Below are 25804 nucleotides of genomic sequence, written 5' to 3' on the forward strand. Positions count from 1 at the left end.
TCGCATTAGGATGCAGCCCATCATGATCAACTTTGAGCTATTGGCGCTATTCAATAGTGACTGGGCCCAGTCCAAATAGTTTAATCCATGGATTCTATGACAACCATTAGCTACCTCGTCAAATAGAGGCCAATGCTGGGGGTATCTGTAGATAAGTGCTCAGAGAGCCAAAACAGTAGGAAAATCCCACCAGAACTAGTCCCATTCGGGAATCAAGCCTTCCTTTAATCCCTCACTTTCGTCCCTTTTTGAGGGCCTCGTTTTATCTTTGTTTTTTTAACTTTCATAGCTTGGTAACATTCTCTTGACAGAACCTCTTTGTCTTTTTTTACATGCCTTGCTTGCTTTTCTGTCCTGGTATCTCCTACATATTTCATGGTTTCGTAGCCATCCACAAATTAAACGTGGAAACGATGATCTGATGATGATCAACATTTAGCCAAAATTGAGCTTCTAGTTAAAATTTGGACATGATTGATTTGTTCACATGACCTCTGTTGTGTTCAGCAGCATCAGTAACGAGGACCAGCTATCATGTTTCATCTGACTCCAGCAAAAGACAAACCAAATAAGTGACGAAATGTCACTCGGCCTTGGCTGCATGCGTCAGTGCAGTCATCTGTTATTTTAACCCCAAACAACTTACCGATGAAAAAAAAAAACCAGATGTGCAAACCTAGTTTATTTATTTATTTTTATATTGTAGTGCCATTATAATATTGAAGTTTTATTTGTCCCGTGTTGTATGCTACTATGCTTGCTTTTATTCACATTTCACAGTACAGGCAGACTGTAGAAATCGAAGGTTTATCTCTGACTTTACATTGCTGCTTGCTTCTATTATTAATAAATAAATAAATAAATAAAATATAGTTGCATTATCTTTTGGTAATCTTTTAAGTTGATCGTATTATATAGTTAGGCTTAGAAGTTAAAATAACCTATGAGTCTATAACCCAAAGAGGTGGTGTGAGCTATAGCAGCAGATTTCATAGTCAACGGGTTTCTTGGGCAGTCGTGCCGTGTGCGCCTTGCCTCTCTACATGCATGCTGGTTTTATCCCTGTAGGAGTTTTTAACTTCGAAGTCTTGTGGCTCAGAAGTCTGCCGTCTGCACACAAGAAATTTGTAGGATTTTAATGGGAACCACAGATATCTGAAGTCGAAATGACGGTATGTTTTCATGACTAGCCTTCCTTGTGCTTCATGTCTCTTTACTCTCAGTTTTGGCATCTGATTAGACTATACTCCCATTGTTGGCCAGTTAAGTCCTGGCTTTCAGCTTCTTCGCAAAACTTAACATTTGAAGTTAATCAGAATACCAGAATGCAGGAGTTGGCGTGCCATTCAACTGTGGGATTAGAAGCTGTAATTTCCCGGAATGTGATTGCCGCAAGGCATAAACGCTCAAAGAGGTGCCTCTGCTCTCTGGTTCCAATGGAGCCCTGTTAGTTTTGTTTCGGGTCTTCCATTGAACCGACTCAGATGTTTTCTTTTCTTCTTGTTTTTTGTTTTTCAACCGCTGGAGTTATAAAATGTAACTCTTCATACAACATGTAATTTCAAACGCAGAAAAAGTAATAATTCTAATTTAAAAAAGAATCAAATTGATTGTTACTGTCATGCTGAGAACTCCTTGCTGATGATGTTAAGTAACAATGGCAGTGATTCCGAAAAGGGTGCAAAGAGAGACAAGCTGGAGTGGTCACCAAAGTCTTTTCATCATGTTAAGTTGGTAATGCCCCTGTTCTTTTATCCTCTATTTATTTGTTTATTATTACCGTGATTTTTTTTTTTTTTAAAGAAGTTGTAGCTTTGCCCTTTTTTTTCAGTGTAGAGAAGATCATTGCGTTGTTTGCTTTCTGCAGAATACTTTGCAAGCTTAGATTTCTAGCCTTCCCGAACAAGCTCATTTGCCGCTATCCCTAACTCGTTCTAGATCTAACATCAGCTATTGTTTTTTTTTAATTATTTTACTTTATTATTTTTTTTTACACTAGAACTATAATAATGGTCTGCTTACACTATCTGAAAACTTATGATTAATTAATTGCTAATTTTTATGGTCTCAAGGACGTGGCAATAGCTGAAGGTAAAAGTGAGGAGACTCAGATGCCCAGGTCTAAGGTCCAAAGCTCTTTGAAGCAAGAGGTATGGAAGATGATGCTTAAGTCATTGTTTTAGGAAGAGTGGATAAACTGTTAAATTAGTTCCTGTATCCGAGTGAATGCACGAATTGCTCTCACCTACACATAACTGTAATTATTTGACATGTAGACTGGCAAAAAATTCCATAGCTGGTACAAAGGAAACTATGACAGTTGACTACTTCAATATGAAATATAAACAGAATTCTGGTTTTCTTAATAATAAATATTGTTAGTGTAGTGAACCAATCAATAGTAGCCAGTAGGTCTTGAATATTCACATTATGGTTTAGTCACATTAGATCATCAGATGTTATGCTGAAGATTTTATTTTATATGGGCCATTTATTATCACCCAATGCAGATTCAACAACTTGAGAAACATCTAAAAGATCAGTTCATGGTGCGACGAGCCTTGGAGAAAGCACTAGGTTACAGGTCCTCAGCCATTGATTCTTCAAATGATAGTTCAATGCCCAAGGTAATTTCTCTATGTCTTTTTTATACCATTTCCACATCCTAAACGTTTTTGCTTTAAAGCAATTGGTAAGGACGACCGCATATCCCTTATTTGGTCCTGTATTTTGCTGACTGGGACTGAGCTAAGGACCAATTAAAACAAGCAATTGCTTTATCATTTAGTAGCTTTGTGGTAAGAAACAACCCTGCCGCTTTAGTTACCCTGGGAAATTGCCTAAAACCCAGGTCCAGCAATCAAAGGAAACCAAGCAAACACGCAAGCAATTTCTGCTAGCCTTTGATTTATTTCTTTCTTGTAAGTCAAGTTGATGGTCTAACTCTAGGTGTTTGTGTCTGGCTAGATTAGTTTCTGTCATTTGAAATAGTATGGCACTGGATGTATACCATTGCAGCTTTATTTATTTCTTGTAAATATATAAATAATGATTCTTATTTGTCATTCAAAAGTAAAATTATAGTTATACTATTTTTGTATGTTGTCAGCTAACCAAGGAACTGATAAGGGAGATTGCTGTTCTCGAGTTTGAAGTCATGTATTTAGAGCAGTATCTGCTCTCGCTCTACCGGAGAGCTTTTGACCAGCAAATTTGCACATTATCTCCCTCTACAATGGATGAAAGATCAAAACAATTATTATGTTCCCTGTCTGGACACCCTCACGAAGTTGCAAAACCTGACATCTCATCTATGAGAGGTGATTCAGCAGCTCAACATAGTCAGATGGTGTTGCCAAGAAAGTCATTTACCAATTCATCATATGGAACATGTTTTGCTGGGTACCAGCATAAACTAAATGGGCATGGTGTTGATCGCAGCCATTCTTCGATCTTGCATCATTCTTGTTTTTCAGCTAGAATGTCCCCAGCTGCAGAAAATCTATGTGGATGTCCTCGAGAATGCCACTCAGAGCCTTTTGTCCCCCGCTTGATGTACGTAATTCTCTCATGCCCTTGATTTTATCTTCTAGCAGCAAGCTTAAGTTTAATCCTGAGGATTCATTTTAATAATAGTTTTTGTTATGGTGGTTCATGCACAGCATGAACAAAAATCCAGCTTCAGGTGTCATAAGCCCTCGCTGAATATCTCGGCACCAACATTGCTGATCACATACCTGAAACACCTGGTAAACTCTCTGAAGGCATGGTTAGATGCATGGGTTCCATCTATTGTAAGATAGCAGATCCTCCTCTGGTGTCTCAGGGTCGTTCATCTTCTCCTACATCATCTTTCTCGTCGATGAGTGCATTTTCCCCCCAATACGTAGGAGATATGTGGAGTCCTGGTTGTAAAAGAGGATCAACTCTTGATTCACGTTTAGAAAATCCATTCCGAGTTGAGGGACTGAAAGAGTTTAGTGGCCCATACAATGCAATGGTGGAAGTACCATCCATATGCAGAGAAAATCTGCAACTTCCTGATGTTGAAGAGACACTTCTAAAGTACAAGTAATCCCCTTGCTTTTGAAATTTTACTCAGTATCAGATATTGCCTCTTCTTCTCAGAAACTTGTTTTTGCAAAAGCATTTTTGTTATTCATTTGAATATCCCATGCTCTTTCCTCTAATTAAAAATGTGTATAATAATTTGACCATGAATTGCATGTTTTTAGATCACTTGTTCGTCAATTGGAAACTGTTGATCCAAGAAAGATGAATGCTGATGAAAAACTTGCCTTCTGGATTAATATACACAATGCATTGATGATGCATGTGAGTGCTTTAATTCATACATCAGAAATTCATTCATATTGGTCCTTATGACCTGTGAAATTACAATGGCAGCTGTGTCTAAGCGTGAGTTGCTTCTGCAGGCATATCTGGACTATGGGATTCCCCAAAACATCGTGAAGAGGGCATCCTTGTTTACCAAGGTAATAACATTGGCAATGAAATTGTTGAATAAGGTTTCTTTGATACAGCGTCTGGCAATAGCGTTTATCTGACAACGACCTCGTTACCCACTACTAGGCTGCATACAGCATAGGGAGGTCACTCTATCAACCTCGACACAATTCAGGGTCTGATTCTAAGATGCCGGACACATCGACCCTGGCCAGGTCTGCTGTCATGTTTCAACCATATTAGGATTTTGTGCGTCTGTATTCATTAAATTGACCTCTTCTTTTTAACTCTTCTTTGAGCTTCATAAGAGTGTATTTTTTTATTTTTAATTTATTTTTTTATTAAAGAGGAGCTCAAGAAGTTATTCATAAATGTGCAGTGGCTTCGAGCATTACTTTCCACGAGGACAAAGTTGAAAGCTGGAGATGATTGGCTGGCCTATGCTATTGAGCAACCGGAGCCACTTATACATTTTGCTCTCTGCTCGGGAAACTATTCTGATCCTGCGGTAAATATCTAGGCAATATGCATTTTAGTATTGCCCTTCGGGTGATTTCTTTCTTCCTGTTTTAATCTAAGTGGTTTATCACTTTAAAAGAAAAAAAAAAACTTGTACAATATCTTGGTTGTGTAGTTGTTATGCTACAGTATCACAAGGGTATAGAGCTCGGCGTTAAGTATGAGAAGGACATATCCATACCTTTAACATATATTAACGAGCAATGTACGTATTCCTTCATTTCAGGTTAGGATATATTCCTCAAGGAGATTGTACCAACAACTTGAAATGGCAAAAGTGGAGTATATTCGTGCAACTGTTGGCATTCGGAAGGAGCAGAAGATCCTACTGCCAAAGATTATAGACTCTTTTGCTAAAGATAAAGGATTGTGTTTGCCAAACTTGCTAGATATGATCCAATTTTATCTTCCAGAGACTCTGCGAATGGTGATGCAAAGATGCCAACAAGGGAAATCTCAGAAGATCATTGAATGGGTTCCTCATAACCCCAGCTTCAGATATTTACTGTCAAGGGAATCGGCGCTTCCTCAGGTGCATTGAAAGTTGATACTGGGGCGCCTTGGATTGTTCTACCCCAAAAAAAAAAATATAAAGTATACACGTTGCTGACTGATGCTAAGATATGACAAGATATGGTACTGTGGTGACCATATCTGGACATATCTTGACTAGTTGTATGTAATGTAGTTGTACTGGATCTTAGTTTGCAGTACTAATGAAAATCTGATGCATAAAAGAAAGAGTAGCAATGCATTTTTTTAATAATAATAATAATAATAATATTAATATTAATGGAGTGCGCATTACCCAGAACGAATTTGGATAAAAGAAATAAAATAAAGAATTAGTCAATTAGCCACGGAGAAAGAAGAAGCTGATCTCGGGTCCGAGGCAACCGGTTGGATCCACGAGATGGTACGACTCAGAGTCCGGGGAGCCTATCACTCGCTCAAAACTCCCACGCATGTACATGAAGGCACAAGCAGTGGGACCCGCCGTCGCCGAGTCTAGTTTTGGGGGGAGCAACAACCCGGCACCCGTGGACACCGGCCGCACTGCCTCTAGTGCCCACATGTCAGCCTTCGTAGCCGCTCTGCGTCTCCCGTACCCGGTTTTGCTCCCATTGCAGCGAACCATCCACGACGGCTCGTCCAGCAACGAGCCACCTCGAGAGTGCTCGGCGGAGCATTCGAACGTTATGCGGCAGACGCCCTCGAGATCACAGGAGGGTAGGTCGATGAGCAGCAGAGGAGGGTCCGGAGATAACGGTTTTTGGAGGCAAAGCCTTAGCCTGTTGTCTTCGACGGAGCCCCATGGACAGAGGATGGTGCCAACCACTGTGGGGGGGGATTCACGAGAGAAGAGAAGGGGAATGACGGGCCCACATGGCTGCAGCACCGTATCTGTCACCCAAGACACCAGGTCCCACCATGATGTTACTACGCTGTCTGCCATTTTTTCTTCCTATTACTATTATTATTATTACTATTACTATTACTATTACTACTACTATTAGCACCTTGCTATTAAACTACAAATTACTTTTTCCCAGATACATTTGTAATCTGAAAGCAACAAACAGAAGATTTGATTCGTCCCGCTGCCGCTGAGAAGGCCGAGGATCAGGTTTGTTACTATGCCTGGTGTTTACCCGTTCTACAATCTGTTTGTTCAGTTATAGGCCTGGGATAATATTTTATGAAAATTTAATTAAATTCCACACACAAGAGAGACAACAACTATAGCAACAAGTTAAAAAAATCAAATCAAAAACACAATATAATTTAAAAAAATTTAATATACAATGAAGAAATTTTTTTATTAAAAATATTAATTCTAAAAAAATAAGATAAATAAATAAATAAATAAAAATGATGCCATCATAACACCTTAATATAAAAACTTTAAAAAAATAATTAAAAAAATATCTTTTATTCAAAAAAATAATAATTTAATTACATTAAATTATTCCTTATAACTTCTTGTGATTACTGCACAATTTTTTAGTTGAAGAAAAAAAAAAATTGTTTTTAGATAGTGAAACATAATCACTTTTTGTGATATAGTAATGTTTTAATTTTTAAATAGCAACCCTTGCGCATCAAACAAATCCATAATCTTTCGAATTTTTTTACGGCTTAACTTGGAACAGTAAAAACAAAAGTATAACCAAGTTAGATATTTTGTCTGGTAACTCATGAAAAGAACCGTTGATTATTGGCAGCTTGGGGTTCCATTAATCCTTCAAGTCCATTGATTGATAAGAATAGTTAGCTTGGGGTGCCATTATTATAAGGCATATGCGCGTCCGATCCAATAACGGGGGCAATGTGGTTGGATCCCAAGTTCCAACCAATAGGAATATAGGATACTTCTCACATCTGATCAGGCAGAGCACGCTCACTTCTTTTCTAATCTCTCCTGAGTCCTGATATAACATCAAGTATCAACCACAAACACAGTTATACAATACAATACAATACAATCCAATCCCAGAGAAGCCAAGCAACACACACAGAGACAGAGACAGAGAATTTGTGAACGATGGAGGCGGAGGAGATCGGCAGGGTGCTTGGTCGATCTTCGGATCTCCGTTCCAAGTTCAACGAGTGCATTCGTAGCCGTAAAGGAGGCGAAGAAGAGGAAGAGAGCATCATCGGCATCCGCGACGCTTTTGAGTCGTTAGACCAGCAGCTCAATGCCTTGCAGGTCTCTCTTTCTCTCTCCTTGTTTCCTTGCTAAATATTTTAAGACCCAAAATTTGAGACTTACCTGGCTATGAATTTCGTAGAAATTTCACATATTCAGTACTTTCAGTCACTGAGAGTTCAGTACTGAGGATTGAGGTGAGCGAACTCGCAACCACTACTAATTGGGATCTTTTGTTTGCTTCCTTCCACAAGGAAATATTATATTTGGGCTATTGTCTTTTTGGTTTTTAATTTTTATATATAATGACATAAATTGGTATTTGGTAGTAATTTTTCTTCTGCGCTTATCCTTATTCAAAAACAATCCCTTCGTCCATGCTATGTCTTATTGCTGCATGTCTTTTAAGTTAATAACGCTACTATCTGGTTTGTGATGTAAATGATCAAATTATTCTAAACAATTCTGCTGTTTGTTATTCTTGTTTGAAGATGCAAGTACTGATCTAGTATGAATATCTTTAACCTCAATCAATCTTGTGAATACTTTGCATCCAATCTGATTCTGGTCCCTTCAGCTATTCTCTTCACGCTTGTACGTGATAATCATGTATTTCATGTTTCTGCTTGAATCCCAGCAACTGGCATTGGATTCAAAGCTGAATTTCTATATTGAATAGTCTTATACTTTTAATGCTCAATCGAGTACTATTGTGCTTAACTGAAGAATCAGAATGATACATAACTAATCCTTATCACTACAGTCTTCTAGTGTAACCTCTTGAAACTTGAAAGTGGTATCCTCTCATGTATACAGGCACTGCGACAACAACAAATACATGAGAGAGAAGCAGCACTTGCCCAGATTGATAGCAGCTGCTTGGCATTGCTTAATAAACTCAAGGAATACAGAGGGGAAGAGGAGTTGGAGCTTATTCATGAGGTTTCAATCTTTGCTGGAGAAATCTTTGAACATCATGATGACCTCCTCCTACCACCATGCCCAAGGCATCTTCCAGACTCTATGTTGGATGGCATCTTTGCTTCTCACCTCTTGTGTAGATCCAAGCTCTTGCAAACTGGGCTCGCTGTTGGTCACACTGATGATACCAAGAAGAGCATTGATGAATCAGAGAAGAGGCAGAGTGCTCAGCCTCTTGGAAGTAATGGAATTGGAATTGGAATTGGAATTGTGGGATTTGTGACTAGGTCAGTTATTGCAATTGTTGGTCTTGTGTCTATTCTGAATTTAACTGGTTTCAAGCCTTGTCATAATATCTGGGAAAGAACCATTAAGGCACTGCAGCAATTCAAATTCTCAGCCGCAGTTCAACGGAGACGAATTTCAATGAAGTGCCCTCCTGGTAAAGTTTTGGTGATTGAAGATGGAAAACCACGCTGTATGGTGAAAGAGCGAGTTGAGATACCATTTGAAGTGGATCTTAAGACTCCAAATGTTACTTATGGTTTTGGATGAATAATGGATACCATCTCATAATAAGGTGAGCTTCTTTATTTGTTGTTGGTAAAGAAAATTTCTTTTTTTTTTATGCTTCTAACTGTGCAGTGCAATGGGCAATTTGATATGATCATTGTGGGATCAGTTTAGGCATTCTTGGCAGCTGTGAACATTTATCCTAGTAAATCTGGTGGGAACATAGATTACTGCAGGTATGGACAACAAGAGAGGATGACCGGGCAGGAATTCTTATTAGTTGGTTGATTTTTATTGTTAGTTTGCAAAAAAACAGGGAAATATCTGATCAACGTTGTTCAGTAAGAAAAGTGCATGTTTTTCTGTTCGAGTCTATCACCATTAATTTGTCGAGGAAGCTGTATTGGTTCCCCATCGATCTTCTCAATAGCAATACGGGTTTTATAACTATTCATATATTTGAAAGAGCTGCCGGTACAAGTTTCTCAATTGTTGCACTTCACCTGATGATCTGATCGCCATTAAACAGATTGCTCCTAATTTTATCAGGATTAATTTCTGAACTTTATTTCATGTGTATATATATACTATATCCTATGAAATGTGTAAATTCAGTCCTAAGCTAAGCATATGAAGTGTGAGTTTGTTCACATTTTCTTCCTTTCTTTTCAATGAATGTTGTGGTTTATATATATATATATATTATTTTAATAAAAAGAAGGCTGTTCACACTTTCTTGAGAGAATCTGGGCGATCACTTGCATCCATGCATGTGGATGAATACTTCCCCAAATTAGATTGATGATTCATCTTCCAAACATAGAACTTCAGGCTGCCATTGATGATTCTCTGTGAGAACCACTTCCCAGATCAGATATCATCTGCTCTTATAATTTTAAACCTTTCAGCCAATTGCATGTGGATTAATTTTTGAAAAGATGAATAAACCACTTCAATTAAAAAAGAAATTGCATATAATTGATGTGCTAAAGAGAAAATTGAGAAAAAAAAAAAATATATAATATAATTTGAATCGACAAAATTAATAATAGTTAGCATAAGCAACTGTTGATAATTAAAAAACTCTGGTTAGCAAAATTGGGAGAAGGTGCAAGGTTTACTGTAAATTTTGTTTTGGTAAAGATTGGAAAATTTTGATTTTTTTAATAAGTTAAAATTTAGATTTTTTGTAAAAGATTTTCAGGCTAAACCCTGCCCTAGTAAATAAAAATTTTCTTCTTATTATTATTTTTATACTAGAGAAACGCTTGAATGTGTTGATGGTAATACCATCAGGGTGCATCAAAATTCTCCCTCTTTTATTGGCTTGCGGGAGAGGATAAAATTCTCACCCTTACAAACCTGTTTAAAAAAGGGTGCATCAATCTTAACATTTCTGATACTTGCGTCCTCTGTCACAACGCTTCTGAAAATCTAAACCACCTTTTTTCTTAGTTGTGTTTTCTCTAAACGCATTTGGGCTTTTTCTCCCGAGCTTTTAGACTTTAACTCTACTCCAGATCGATCCACTGTACTCTGGACAACATGGCTATCATCCCTTACTTCTCAGCACCGGATTCCCTGCGATCTTATCTCCCGAGCTATCCCTTTGGAATATCTGGATGAAAAGAAATTCGTATTTTTTCATTCGAATGCTTTTACTGCATTACAATATTATTTTTTAAGACTGCTAACATGCTTATCTCTTGGTTCCAAAGCAGTATGGAGATAAGACCAGACATCATCTAAATGAAGCTTTCAGCAAAATCACGCTCGACTCAACTTCATGCTAGAGAATCTCTACTCTTGGCGATCATGACACTCTGGTCTTTGCCCTGGAGTAGGCGTTCACGTTGTTTGTCTAGCGGGGCTGAGATGTCTGTTGACACCTCCCGTCTCGCTTAGTTTCTTTTTCCCAGTTTTGTTTTTTTCTTCTTCTTTCTCTCCTCACCCCGGTGAGTTGACTTTTTATTGCTCTCAGCTTTTATTTTTGTCCTGCTGTTTTTCCTTTAATAAATTTATGATTTATCCACTTTTATCAAAACATCAGGGTAACCGTTTTATGTACGAAAAATGATTTTATATTTCCTTAACCAGAGAACCCTCAAATGTCACCATCATTGTCATAAAAAGTTAAAAACTCTTTGGATGTATCGGAACATATATATATATATATATAAACTTTTTTCCCCTTGCTATGTAGTCGTCTTTGAAAACTGATGATCTCATCCATGATGCACTTACACTAGCATTGTCTTGATCTCTTTTATAAAATACCAATTTCGTCAATGGAAGAAAATCAGGGAAGAGAAATCAATTTGTAACTGAACTATATAATATATGCATTCTAATCCGGGTAGTTAGATGGAAGCCTTCTTAAGAAAGTCATGTTGTTTCCTTTGATTAATAATACAGACTTCCTATAATGACTTTCGACATAAATCTTTGCAAAGTTGTATTGTTCTCCTTCTTGTGGACCTGCTTATCTTTTAATATATTTATAATTTATTTATTTAAAAATAAATAAATTGTAAACTAGAACTATATGAATAAATTTGGAAAACCATTAATGGATAAGAATATAACGTGATATAAACTATGTTTATGTACATATTTGAGGTTATATTCAGTCCATTAATTTTTTTTTTTTAAATAAAATGAATAAATCACAGATTTATTAGAAAAGAAAAAAAATAACAGTGAACAACATGTCCAAAAGAAAATTAAAGAACCCCTCATCACTTGATCCAGTCAGGTCGGGGCATATAGAATTGTATCGGTTAATTAATTAAATATTAGGGGTATGTTCATTGAATCAGTAATTAAAAGAAGAAGTGGAGCACCGAGCGAGCACATGGTTTCTGTCTGGTTCAAAATCTGTGTGCCAGGCAATAAAATTATCTGGTCGACCTTTCGTGACATCTGTTGGTCACGACTCACGAGGGACCTTTTGCCCCCAAGGTCATCTCAAGGCCATTTCCTTCCTTTAAGCAACTCTCATTCATTCCCATATACTTCCAAAATTTGCACATTTATGTTACCATTCTTATCATGATTCATGCCCATGCCCATGTGTGTCTATATAAACAAACATTCAAATGCTCTTAACCCTGTCTGCGCACCAACATCAACAAGAGAAGAAGTATCAAGGAAAACAAATTAGATGGGTTTCACGACAGAGCAGGAAGCTCTTGTGGTCAAGTCATGGGAAGTGATGAAGAAGGATGCTGCAGCTCTGGGGCTCAAGCTTTTCTTGAGGTGCTGTGTCACCTGACTCTCTTTCATCAAGTATCTTTAATTATCCATTAATTGTGATACTAGTGTTCACTTAATTAATTATTTCATGAGATTCCCAATTTTAGGATTTTCGAAATAGCACCATCTGCTCAGCGCCTCTTCTCTTTTCTCAAGGACTCTGATGTACCTCTCCACAAGAACCCCAAGCTCAAAGCCCACGCTATGGCTGTCTTTGTTATGGTATATATGCATGCATGCATGCTTTATAATTGCTGTGCTTCTCTGTTTTCTTTTTTTTTTTTCCTGACTTTCTAGCTTCATGATGGAATTGAACTCCTAATTAAAATTAAACATTGGTTTGATACAATTTATGATTTTTATAGACCTGTGAATCTGCTGTACAACTGCGCAAAGCTGGAAAGATCACCGTGAGGGAGACCACATTGAAGAAATTGGGTGCAACTCATTTCAAGTATGGCGTGGTTGACGAACATTTCGAGGTGCCTCTTCTTTTGACTATATTTATTATATATGGATATGAGTTTATGTGAAATTATTTAGTTAGTTAATTTTTGTGCATTTATTAAAAATATATATATATATATATATATTAGCAAACATGCTATTAATATGAAGATAGAATGGGCCATCAATATGTACAGGTGGTCAGGTTCTCACTGCTGGAAACGATAAAGGAGGCAGTTGGCGATATTTGGTGCCCGGAGATGAAGAGCGCATGGGGAGAAGCCTATGATCAGCTTGTTGCTGCCATTAAAGTAGAAATGAAACCCCTCCCTTCCTCCTCTTAATTACTTCAATTAGGATTAATTTCACCCGTGGTTTGGCATTGTATTTCTAATTTTGTATCCTCAAAATAAACGCTGTGAATAAATGATGGTTGTGAAATGCTTGAGATTTGACCAGTGATGCAGTCGCATATCATGTGCCACTGTCTCTTGTTTGACCCGCGCACTCATACGTTTCTCTATGCTTGTTCTTTGGTTTTGAGCCGGAAAAAACTTGTTTGTCACTGATACCATATAGGACACCACGGATCAAATCAGGTGTGTTAGCCGGAAAGATAAATGGGTGTGACTACTCTTGTGGCGTGCCGCGTGCGAAAGAAAAAGCTGGCGCTGAACAGTTTTATCAAAGAAATTTAAATAAATAATTGTTTATTACTTAACAGGAAGAAAGAATGCTTCACCCGGTCCGCTCAAAACCAACATGAGCAAAAAATCACGATGGAGCTAAGAAAAACAAGTGATTTTTAAATAGAAAAAAATTTAAAGTGATAATATCTCGTTAATTAGATAGATTGCAAAAAGACATAATAAACAAGCAGGTGAAAACTAAGGCACAATCCCACAAAATAAGCAAGCATAACATACAGTAGGCGGAGACTGGAGAGGCGACCTAAGCTAGTAAGGGCTCTGGCCCTGCACATTTCCATGAGGGAAGTAGAGGCAGATGGTGAGCGTGGCCCCTTCTTTGGCGCAAGTGGCCTGTGCGCACCCAACCTGGGTGGTTTTTCCGCCAGACCACCTGTGTGTATGTGCCGCACTCGTGCCCTGCCTCGCATGTATTCTTGGCGTGGTTGTAATACTGTTTCTCATCCGCCCATGAGCCCACCACTTCCAAAGGGCTGGCCGGGTAGCTCGCCCAGGCCTGGTTTGCCCCGTACGGGCTGGAACCTAGATCTGCGAACTCACAACCTTTTTTGTCCCGCTGGTATCTGACGAACAGGCTCGCGTCCGAGTAAAGCTTCGGACTCCAACTCAGAGGTGCCACATTGACTGCCGCCCGGGCTTTGTTGTGGACCGTGAGGAACTGTTCTGTCGCGTTGGTAGCAGTTGTATTGGAAATAGGCTGAGCCGAGGGAATAGGGACTGAGGAGAGGAGGACGTGACGCGCGCCAGCCAGGCTCGTCATGGTCATCATGATGGCTGGAACCAGGAGGATCCAGTTCCAGCCTAGGAAGAGATGCTGTTGGTCAAGGGAGCTCATGCCAATGCCTATGTAAACCGGAGCTCAGGATCAGTCAGGACCTGCTCAGTTCCACAGCTTGATAGAGGTGAAGAGTCAGCGAGCGAGCGAGCAAGCTTCCCTGCCTTAATAATAATTGATTATGGAGTCGGAGTGGCACTCCCCCGGACGGAAGTGCCTGTGAAATTTACCGACACACTCCTCACACTCTGCGCAGCTGTAGCCTGTAGGCCCGGACCGTGTCTGTGTCACGTGATGAGATTGAGAGTGAGGTGAAAGGCATCCGAGAGCATTAATGGGCTTGTCTCTCACTTTGTAGCGCCTTTACCGTGAAAATTGACGATCCGCTCCACGTGGAAGCAAGCAACTTTTTCGGCCTAGTGTTTCCAAAACGCAATTAAACATGGCGGTAGACCAATACCTTCATGTGTCAAGGACCGTATCCCAAAAAAAGGCACTTGCTGGAGCGACCGGTCCCATATTTTTAATTTAATTTTTCCCCGATCACCATCACCAGATAAAACTAAGCCATCAAACTGCACTGCCCTCGTGAACCGGGATTATAAACCTTGTTTATTGAACAATAGTGGAGTAGCTCTTGGCTTAAGTTTACAAGTCCATAATGACGTGGGAGCGTGCAAGCAGTGTTGAGTTCCTCCATACAACCTGAGTGTAGTAGATGTCGCAGTTGTTGTTGCCTTCCCGGCAAAACGCACTCCTGCTGCTAGTAGCCTAGTACTGCTACTGCTTTGCATTCACCCACAACGCCACGACTTGGGACGTGGTAAATTGGTAATGGGGTCGCTGGCCCATACCTGGTTATGGGCCCCCATCATCCCCACCAACACGTCGCTCGGATGCTCACACCCTCTCAAGCGACGGCGCTGACTCGCGAAAAGCTATGCGTTCTTGCCGAGTGTTTTGCATTCAGGGTGAGGGGTGGACTCCGCACGGGCCTGGTTATGAGCCTTGAGGAACACCTCTGCCCTCGTCGCCTTTGTTGTGTTCGGCATGACCACCCGGGCCCACCAGTGAATCAGTGATGGTTCATGGTTGGAACTTGGAAGGAGACCCCCAAGTAATAAGGAATACATGAAATAGCATACACCCAAAGAAGGGTGCCCATCCGTCCATCGCCTACGTCCTGACTCGAAGATAGTAAATAATTGGCAATAGAGCGCTGGCCGTTAGTATGACCTGCGGTCATCTAAATAGTGTTTCGAACGCGCCATGGCCCATGACACTTCCCTACTTTTTATTTAAATTAAAACGCAAATATGCAACAAGATGAGCTCACAGGAAAAATTACAAATAGACAAGGAAAAGCGCAGATTTATGCGATCCATCAATGATCGGTGCAAAAGAAAGCCTCAGACCAAAATCAACCAAATCATGACTTCATTTGAAGCCTCAACAAGAGAGACCATTAGCAAGCTGCATTGCATCTAGTTGTCATCACACACTGGCACAACGCCACCAATCAATCACTTAATTTATGAGAATCTGAAGTTAAAAAGTTACTTTCCTCGAGAAAAGAGTCCTGGGGCCATCATAGAACAATGACAGATAAAATTTCCAAATGAAAGGCCCTCGCAGCAACGTAATTGTCAGAAACTAAAAACCTATGTACCCTCAGCAAGAAAGACATCACTGGACATATACAGGCACAACACAAAGATCACCAGATAATATAGAAAATGCACTTGGATGGAATTGGACTTGGGATACAGTTTAAATAAAAAAAGAAAGTAAATGAATGATCCACAACAGGCTAGTGTTCCATCTTAACTACGGCTGTAGATGGTGACTCAGTCATGGCAGGAAAAAATTGAAGCCAATCCTTTGCACAGAAAAGTGCCTCCACAATTTGAGGACGCAATGAACTCCTATACTCATCGAGAACCTTGTTTCCTGTCCCTGCACCAAATATGGAGCAACCTGGACCGACCATGGACATTGGAATATTGGACAAGACGTCCCGGGCCATCTTGGAGAGAGTTGGGTACTTGATATTGTTGAGTTTCCACCAATTCAAAATATCAAACTCTTGGATGCGTGGGACAAGAGACTCCTCCAGATACTGATCCAACTCTGATTTTGCTTGCTGATTCACAGACATTTCTGAAATGTAAATATCAAAATCTAGAAGGTCATCCACATCCAACGCAGAAATGGAAGATACAGCTTGATTGTTGTCAATGCTGCCATTGGTTACAACAGCACCTCCTTGTTCCACATAAGCCGGAGTAAGTGGAAGTGGCTGGGCAACATATTCAAGATAGAACTCATGTATTGCGTCATCAACCACCTTGACATACATAGAGGCATCTTCAACATATATTTTTGAGAAGCTGAATTCCACTAGTTTAAGTTTGAACCGGGGGTCCATCACTACAGCAATTGATAAAACAAGGCTGCAATCTTTCCAATACTTGTCAAATTTTTCATGCAACTCCTGCGCCATGCAGCTCACCATGCTGTCCTCGTTTTTTATTGCATTAGTCAGCTCCAGCTGAATCTTCCATGCTTCTTGGAAGAACATATTTGCAGTTGGATCTATCGCTGACATGATGAAGACTGCAGAATCATATAGAAGCCTCAAGAAGGCGCATGCAATTTCCACCATCTTCCAGTCATCCACAGATGGTGCTTCATTGTAGCTTTCATCACAAGTTTCTAAACGAGTGAATGCACTGTAAATATCATGAGAAGAGCAGTCGTTGTCCAAAGTAATTGTGAATAGCTTGGTATTCATATTCCAATCTGAGTGTTGGGTATTGGGTCCCGTCCTATGTGGAGAAAAGCCCAAATGGTCCAAGCCCATTAGAGTTCATTTTATTAAGTGTTTTCCATCATATTAGGGTTAAGAGGGTGAAAAATCTGGGGAGATAGCAGCCGCAAAAGATAAAAAGCAGTGATTTTTCATCTGGGTTCGGATTTGACCAGGGCAGACAAATTCAAGCGGTGTTTGGTGGGTCAAACAATGTCGATTGAGCTGAAATTTGGTGGGCACGTTCGGGACTTGCGAGAGCTTGATTTCTACCGGACGCTTTTGTGATTTGGCTTCTCCTAGCTCAAGATATGAGGGTCGAGAGCAGCTACTGAGATATTGCTTTTTGTTTCCAATATAACTTGTCTTAGCTATTGTTTTTGGTCGAGTTGTATCGATTTATGCTCATTCTTGAGACTCTCTTGTCACCTGAATTTGATCATAGTGGAGCTTGGATTGGTCAAGATTGACCCGTGGTTTTTCACCCTTGATTTAAGGGTTTTCCACGTAAAATTTGGTGTCTTGTGTGATTGCAATTTTGGTCTTGTTAGGTTGCTCTCCTTCATCTAGCAAGCTTGAGGATTGTTTATTTGTTTACAATCTATTGAGATTGTTGCTTAATTCCCATCAGAGTGGTATCAGAGCCAGGTTCTCAATCTTTGTGATTATAGTGGTTTTCTTGCTTGAATGATGGAGGCAAATACAAACAGGGATGATTAGTTTGAATGGAAGCAATTATCATCTTTGGAAAGGGAAAATGAAAGATTTGTTGTTTGTCAAAAATATGCACTCACGTGTGTTTCTGCGAAGCAGCCGATTCAAAAATCGATGAAGAATGGGCATTTGCACATCAACAAGTTTATGGGTTTATTCGCAATATGTTGATGATAATGTTTACTAATCATATTGCTAATGAGACTGAAGCCAAAAAATTATGGGAGAAGATTGAGTCTTTGTATGCTTAAGTCGGGAAACAACAAAAGTCGTATTTGTTGAATTCCATGATGAATTTGAGATATAAAGAGGGAACTTCCATATCGGATCACTTGAATTTTTTTCAGGGGCTTTTTTGATCGATTGTCGGGGATGAGTATTAAATTTGAGGATGAAATTCTTGGACTTTGGGTCATTGAACACACTACGGATATATGGGAGACATTTCGGGTCTCAATAATAAATTACGCTCGGTGGTGTGGTGTCTCTAGAGTCAGTTAAGAGTAGTACTCTTAATGAGGAGATGAGAAAGAAGGTTCAATGTTCTTCTTCTCAACGGAGGTTACGCTTCGATGAAGATCGGGGAGAAATCTTCATAGAAATCGAGAAGGTAGAGATAAAAAGCGAAAGCAAGTCCAAGTCCAGATACAAGGATGTTGAATGCCATTATTGTCACAAAATGGGGCACATAAAAAGGAATTGTTTCAAATGGAAGCGAGAAAACAAGGGAAAAGGCAAGCAGGAGAAGAAGGATCATGATGGTGATTCTATATCTACTGCTACTTCTGATGATTTGGTCTTTACTACTGAGATTGATATAATCAACATTGTGTCTGATGAGTTAAGCTGGGTTGTGGATAGTGGTGCTACTTTGCATGTCACGCCAAGGAAGGAATTCTTCACATCTTTCAAATCCGGAGATTTTTGGCTCATTGAAGATGGGTAACAATGGCATTGCAAAGGTGGCTGGTATTGGAGATGTGTGTCTGCAAACTACCATGGGTATGAAGCTACTTCTAAAAGATGTAAGGTATGCTCCTGATGTTTGCTTGAATTTTTATTTCAGGTTAGCGGGACTTGATGATGACGGATATGACAAGCTGCTTTGGTGGTGGAAAATGGAAATTTACCAAAGGAAACATGGTTGTAGCCCGTGGGAAATAAAGATTCTAAGTTGTATTGGTTGAAAGGTGTTGTTCCTAGTGATGATGTAAATGCGGTAGATATGGAGGCATCTTACTTGTGGCACGGAAGACTTGGTCATATTAGTGAAAAAGGATCTGTCTAGCTTGGCTAAAAAAGAATGTGCTTCGAGGGATTGAAGAATGCGAGTTAGAGAGATGTTCTCACTGTATGGCGGGGAAAAACAAAAAGCAGGGGTAACCTTTAAGAAGCATCCCTCTTCAGGGAAGTCGGAGTTGCTTGAGTTAGTACATTCGGATGTTTGTGGACCTTTAAAGGTAAAAATCTTATGGTGGTGCCTTATATTTTTCCGACATTCGATTGATGATCATTTCGAGAAACTTTGGGTCTATGCTTTGAAGACCAAAGATCGGGTGATTGAAAAAAATTCGAGAGAATACCATGCCTTGGTTGAAAGACGATCCGGTAAGAAGCTCAAATGTATCGGGGAGTGATAACGGTGGTGAGTATTGTGGATCTTTTGATGCATACTGTAGACAACACGGAATCAGACACAAGAAGACACCTCCCAAAACTCCTCAGCTTAATGGTCTGGCAGAGAGAATGAACAGAGCATTGATGGAAAGAGTTAGATGCATGCTTTGAAAGCAAAGTTACCTCAAATGTTTTTGGGGTGAGGCATTGTGTGCAAAGAAAGACATGTGATCAATCTTAGTCCCTGCTGTGGCCTTGAAAGGTGATGTGCCGGATAAAGTATGGTTTGGAAAGGATGTTTCCTATGACCACTTAAGAGCTTTTTGGGTCGCAAAGCATTTTTTTCATATTCCAAAAATGAGAGGTCTAAGCTTGATGAGAAGACTAGACGAGTGTATCTTCGTGAGCTATGGTCATAATGATGAGTTTGGGTATAGACCCGTATGATCCGGTGAAGAAGAAGCTGGTTAGAAGCCGTGATGTGGTATTCATGGAAAACCAAATGCTTGATGACATTGATAAGGTGGGCAGAAAGATCCCTTGAAGACTTATGAGTTAATTAATGCAGAGCCGCTCATGTTACACCAAATCTAGAGAGCAGTTGATATTGATGTTCGTAATGATGATCAGCAGCTTGGAGATGAATTAGATGTTCCAAGAATGGATGTACAGATACAACCTGAGCAACATAAAGATGAACCTGAAGATCCACCTCAAGTTCCACTTAGAAGGTCTAACAGAGAGAGACATGTGTCCACCAGATATCCATCTGATGAGTATGTAACCTTGATCGATGGGGGAGAACCAGTAGAATTACAAAGAGGCCATAGAAAGTGAAAAAAAAAGCAAATTGGATTCATGCAATGGAAGATGAAATGAAATCCTTAGATGACAATCATACATTTGATATAGTCAAGTTGCGTAAAAGGCAAAAAGGGCCTTTAAAGAATAGATGGATTTACAGGGTGAAATATGAAGGAAATTTCAAAGCATCTCCTAGATATAAAGCTAGATTGGTGGTGAAAGGTTTTAGTCAAAGAAAGGGGATCGACTTTTGATGAGATTTTTCTCACTGTTGTGAAAATGACATCTATTAGAAGCGTGTTGGGTTTAGTCGCAACTCTAGATTTGGAAGTTGAGCAAATGGATGTCAAAACTGCATTTCTCCATGGTAATTTGGAGGAGGAAATTTATATGGAACAACCTGAGGGTTTCAGGGTGCAAGGCAAAGAAAATCATGTGTGTCTGTGGAAAAAGAGTTTGTATGGCTTGAAACAAGCTCCACGACAATAGTATAAGAAGTTTGAATCGGTTATGATTGAGCAAGGCTATAAAAAGACTACTTCTGATCATTGTGTCTTTGTAAGCAAGTTTGCTGATGGTGATTTTATTATCTTGCTATTGTATGTTGATGGCATACTTATTGTTGGGAAAGATTTTTCTAAAATTGACAGGTTAAAGAAGCAACTCAGCAACTCATTTGCTATGAAAGATTTGGGATTAGCGAAGCAGATATTGGGTATTAGTATTGTACGTGATAGAAAAGAGAAGAAGCTTTGGATGTCTCAAAAGAAATATATTGAGAAGGTGCTGGAGAGGTTCAACATGGGAATGTCTAAGTCTGTAAGCACTCCTCTAGCTGCACATTTCAAACTGAGTGTTAGTCAGAGTCCTTTAATTGAGACCGAGAAGGTTGACATGGAAAGTGTTCCTTATGCATTTGATGTTGGGAGTTTAATGTATGCCATGGTGTGTACTAGACCTGACATTGCTTATGCTGTTAGCAATGTTAGCAGATTTCTCTCAAATCCGGTAGAGAGCATTGGAATGCAGGGTGAAATGGATTATGAGGTATCTTAAGGGAACTTCGGACTTAAATCTTTGTTTTTGGTGGTGAGAAGCTTGTGCTTGTCGGTTATACGAGATTCGATATGGTTGGAGACGTTGATTCTAGAAAGTCCACTTCGAGGTATTTGATCAAGTTTGCGGGGAGTTGTGGCTGGCGATCCTAGATTGCAAAAAGTGTGTTGCATTGTCCACAATCGAGGCGTAGTTCATTGCCATCACGTGAAGCCCGCAAGGAATTTCTTTGGCTTAAAAAGTTCTTGCTTGAGCTTGGCTATACACAAGAGAGGTACATCTTATATTGTGATAGTCACAGTGCAGTTTATCTTGCCAAGAATCAAACTTTTCATTCCCGCTCAAAACACATTGATGTGAGGTATCATTGGATACGAGATGCATTGGATGCGAAATTGTTGGAGTTGGCTAAAGTTCATACAGATGACAATGGTGCTGACATGTTGAAAAAGACTTTGCCAAGAGGGAAGTTTGAGGTTTGCCGTATGATCGCCTGGATGGCAGTCACCTCCACATAGTCGTGAGGGGGAGATATGTTGGGTATTGGGCTCCCGTCCTATGTGGAGAAAAGCCCAAATGGTCCAAGCCCATTAGGGTTCACTTTATTAAGTGTTTTCCATCATATTAGGGTTAAGAGAGTGAAAAATCTGGGGAGATAGCAGCCGCAAAGATAAAAACGGCAGATTTTCGCTGGGTTCGGATTTGACCGGGGCAGCAAATTCAAGCTGGTGTTTGGTGGGTCAAACAATGTCCGATTGAGCTGAAATTTGGTGGGCACATTCGGGACTTGCAGAGCTTGATTTCCACTAGATGCTACAGAAGCTATGATGGTCAGAACAGAAGCTACAGAATATTGCTTTTGTTTCCAATATAGCTTGTTTTAGCTATTGTTTTGGTCAAGTTGTATTTTTTTTTTCTGATTTATGCTCATTCTTGAGACTCTCTTGTACCCTAAATTTGGTCATAGTGGAGCTTGGATTAGTCAAGATTGACCCATGGTTTTTCACCCTTGATTTAAGGGTTTTCCACGTAAAATTTGGTGTCATGTGTGATTGCAATTTTGGTCTTGTTAGGTTACTCTCCTTCATCTAGCAAGCTTGGGGATTGTTTATTTGTTTACAATATATTGAGATTGTTGCTTAACTCCCAGCAGGGAGAAGATATATACGATAATAAAGTTGAGCATTCTCCGGTGCAATCTCCAGTCATTGTCAATGAATTGTCCAGTTAAGCATACATACCCGAGGGTTTGACTGTGTTGAGAATGTTGCTCTGAACTAAGATGTTGACTATTCATTGAAGAGTCTGCTACTCTGATCTTCTTGGTATGGACCAGCGGCTGATTGGATGGAGAAGCTGCAATGTGATTGGATGTTAGCCGTTTTTAATTAAGGTTTCTGTTCTTCACCTTTTGTCCTTATGTACCTTTTGTGTGCTACCTTGCTGGTGAAGCACATTACTTTGTTGTCTTTAAATTCAGTCTTCTAGTCAACGTTTCAAGTAAGCTTAATACGAGAATAGCTTCAGTTACTTTGCTCTATTATCCACTACCTGAATTTAGAACAATCCTGTGAAACATACATAATATTATCTCCTTCTTTTGTCTAACAGTGGTATCAGAGAACTGGACATGGCTGGTTCCTCTTCATCCACTAGAGAGGCGAATGTACCATTCTTTGCTGGAGAAAACTATAACCTATGGAGCTTGATGATGAAGATGATGTTTCGATCAAAGGACTTGTGGAACCTCGTTGAAAAAGGCTTCAGCGAGGAGGGAGATGGAACTCGAATTAATGAGAGTGTAAAGAAGGATGCAAAAGCTCTCTTCCTTATTCAGCAGGCCCTTGATCCAAGAGTTCTCATAAGGATCTCTGAGGCCAAGACATCCAAGGAGGCTTGGGACATTATCAAGACGGAGTTCCAAGGAGATTCAGACACCAACACTGTCAAGTTGCACTCTCTTCACTGGGAGTTCGACGGTGTAAAAATGAAGTCGGGTGAGAATGTTCATGACTTTGTTAGCAGGATCCTAGATGTGGTATATCGGATCCGGATGATGGGAGAGGAGCTCCCACAGAAGGCAGTGGTGACGAAGATTCTAAGAAGCTTGTCTCCGAGATTCTCACAGGTGGTACACTCGATAATAGAAGCAAAAAATCTCGCCACACTTACCATTGATCAGCTCAGTGTATCCTTGAAGAGCCATGAGTCCATACTCAACATTAATGGTGAACACGAAGAAGACAAAGCTCTACACGTCAGGAGCTCTCCTTTTGGAGAACACAGTTATCGCGGAGGCAGAGGACATGGACGCAGTGGCTTTAGAGGTCGCGGACGAGGACGCGGAAGAAGCTTTGAAGCAAATCACTCGATTGACGCCAACAAACAAAACAAAGGTGTCCAGTGTTTTATATGCAAGAAATATGGAAATGTTAAAGCACAATGTTGGTACAAAAACAAGGAAGCAAATGTAACAGAGGAGGCGAAAGGAAAAGAAAAAGAAGAAGAAGGAGTCGTATTCATGGCGTGCAATGAGAGCTCTTCAACAAACGAAGGTGGTGGAACTTGGTTGATTGACAGCGGATGCTCGAATCATATGTTAGGAGAGGAGAAGCTGTTCCAATGCATTGAATCTACACCAAACCAGTCCATTAGACTTGGAGATGGAAAAGTTCTTCAAGTTAAAGGAGTTGGCAAGGTTACACTTCGCTCCAGTTATGGCAAAACCACCATCTTGAATGATGTTCAGTTTGTCCCTAACTTGACGCACAACCTGCTAAGCGTGGGACAACTAATGGCATCTGGACATGATCTGGAGTTCTCTGGTGGAAAGTGCACCATTCGGAATTCAGCAACCAAGAATAAGATTGCATGCATTTGTATGACTTCTCATAGATTATTCCCGCTTGATGCTAATGATGTAGGAACTGCAAATGTTGTGAAAGGAGACATGGGGATAACTGATCTTTGGCTCAAGAGATACGGCCATCTCAACGAGAAGAGTTTGAAGAATCTCTTTGAACATCATTTGGTGCAAGGTTTGCCTCCTATAACATCAAGCCCCTGTGAAGCTTGCTCGATGGGAAAGCAAGCACAAATGGTGTTTCCATAGGGACAGGCAAGGCGTGCCACTGTCCCATTGGAGCTTGTACATGGAGATCTTGTGGGGACAATACAAACTCCATCACTTGTTGGTAATCGGTATTTTTTCCTCCTAACCGATGATTGTACCAGGTATAGCTGGGTATTTTTTCTGCAAAGAAAGTCTGAAGCATTGCATCAGTTTAAAATATTCAAACTAAAGCTAGAAAAGAAGTTGTCTTTGTCGCTAAAATCTCTGCACACCGACCGCGGGGGTGAGTTTACATCTCGGGAGTTCAAGGAGTTCTGCGAGGCTTCGGGGATTTATCATCAGCTGACGGCTCCGCGAACACCACAGCAAAATGGCGTTACCGAGCAGAAAAACAGAACAGTTATTGAAATAGCCCGGACCCTGCTGAAAGGGATGATGATGCCGTCAGAATGCTGGGGAGATGCTGTTGCCACCGCTGTGTATATACTCAATCGTTCACCAACAAAAGCATTGGAGTCTTATAACACCATATGAGGCGTTGACTGGGTCAAAACCACATGTTGATCACCTAAGAGTCTTCGGGTGTTTGGCATATCGATTGGTTGATTCACAGTGAATGAAGTTTGATGCAAAATCGCAACCATGTGTTTTTATTGGGTACTGTGAAAGATCAAAAGCCTATAAGGTGATAGAGCCCGACACGAAGCAGGTCCACATCAGCAGAATTGTTTGTTTTTATGGAGACAAGCACTGGGATTGGATGAGAACTAACGACAAGTCTGCACCAACTTCTGTGCCATGTGATGACGTGGAGAGAATGTTCTCTAGAGGTCAAACAGATGGACCTCCACCATTGATCTCATCTGATCAATGGTCAGAAACAACACATGCACATTCTAGAGGAATTTCTCAAATCTCAAACACCACACTTGAAGACGAGGAAGCTCCGGCCAGGTATCGAGACCTGACTGATATTTACAATGCATGTTCTTTTGCCTTGACAGCTGTGGACCCAACAACATTTGAAGAAGCGGTGAAGAATGAAGATTGGGTTGCTGCTATGAAAGAGGAGATGACAGCAATCCACAAGAACAAAACTTGGGAGTTGAAATGGATCTTTAAGTCCAAGTTCAATCCAGACGGAACATTGCTGAAGAAGAAAGCGCGAGTTGTCGCCAAAGGATATGTGCAGCGAGAGGGAATAGACTTTGAAGAAGTATTTGCGCCGGTAGCCCGATTGGAGACTGTTCGTCTCTTCCTAGCCATTGGAGCACAAAGGAAATGGTGTATTTATCAGCTCGACGTCAAGACCACATTCCTAAATGGCGAATTACATGAAGAGGTCTTCGTAATGTAGCCAGAAGGTTTTATTATCAATGGAAAGGAAGATCAGGTATACAAGCTCCGCAAGGCCCTGTATGGACTTTGCCAAGCCCCCAGAGCTTGGTACAGCCGTGTTGATGACCATTTTATACAA

The 25804-nt window shown here is 40.2% G+C and overlaps 5 protein-coding genes and 1 pseudogene across 6 annotated transcripts in view; 3 read left to right on the forward strand and 3 right to left on the reverse strand.

Moving 5' to 3' along the window:
- LOC120274708 (plastid division protein PDV2-like) overlaps window positions 1–9420 on the forward strand; it is a 25764-nt gene extending 16344 nt beyond the window's left edge. Inside the window, exons 2-4 of one of the 2 annotated variants that reach the window (XM_039281239.1) lie at window positions 7498–7696; window positions 8453–9137; window positions 9203–9420. In XM_039281239.1, coding sequence (XP_039137173.1) covers window positions 7532–7696; window positions 8453–9112 — 825 coding nt within the window. In that variant the 5' untranslated portion in view covers window positions 7498–7531 and the 3' untranslated portion in view covers window positions 9113–9137; window positions 9203–9420. Of the gene's footprint in view, window positions 1–7340; window positions 7697–8452; window positions 9138–9202 lie in introns of those variants that run through there. The other variant, XM_039281240.1, reaches the window with a different exon arrangement.
- LOC120274710 lies at window positions 327–5722 on the forward strand (annotated as a pseudogene).
- Window positions 5800–6442, reverse strand: LOC120274894 (protein MIZU-KUSSEI 1-like). Its single transcript, XM_039281435.1, has one exon. It carries the CDS (start codon window positions 6440–6442, stop codon window positions 5840–5842), a length of 603 nt encoding a protein of 200 aa, XP_039137369.1. The 3' UTR covers window positions 5800–5839.
- A 2720-nt stretch (window positions 9421–12140) lies between the features above and the next one.
- Window positions 12141–13224, forward strand: LOC120274709 (hemoglobin-2-like). The gene is made up of 4 exons (XM_039281241.1): window positions 12141–12328; window positions 12433–12547; window positions 12691–12807; window positions 12970–13224. Exons 1-4 carry the CDS (start codon window positions 12234–12236, stop codon window positions 13114–13116), a joined length of 474 nt encoding a protein of 157 aa, XP_039137175.1. The 5' UTR covers window positions 12141–12233; the 3' UTR covers window positions 13117–13224.
- A 414-nt stretch (window positions 13225–13638) lies between these two features.
- Window positions 13639–14553, reverse strand: LOC120274545 (STS14 protein-like). Its single transcript, XM_039281086.1, is given in 2 exon segments — window positions 13639–13839; window positions 13841–14553. Coding segments are annotated over 2 exon segments (585 nt in total). The 5' UTR covers window positions 14315–14553; the 3' UTR covers window positions 13639–13728.
- A 1511-nt stretch (window positions 14554–16064) lies between these two features.
- On the reverse strand, window positions 16065–17048 carry LOC120274895 (zinc finger BED domain-containing protein RICESLEEPER 1-like). The gene has a single exon (XM_039281437.1). It carries the CDS (start codon window positions 17046–17048, stop codon window positions 16065–16067), a length of 984 nt encoding a protein of 327 aa, XP_039137371.1.
- Window positions 17049–25804: the final 8756 nt, after the last annotated feature.

The sequence above is a fragment of the Dioscorea cayenensis genome, chromosome 13 (assembly GCF_009730915.1).
Source record: "Dioscorea cayenensis subsp. rotundata cultivar TDr96_F1 chromosome 13, TDr96_F1_v2_PseudoChromosome.rev07_lg8_w22 25.fasta, whole genome shotgun sequence".
NCBI classification, from domain to species: Eukaryota; Viridiplantae; Streptophyta; class Magnoliopsida; order Dioscoreales; family Dioscoreaceae; genus Dioscorea; species Dioscorea cayenensis.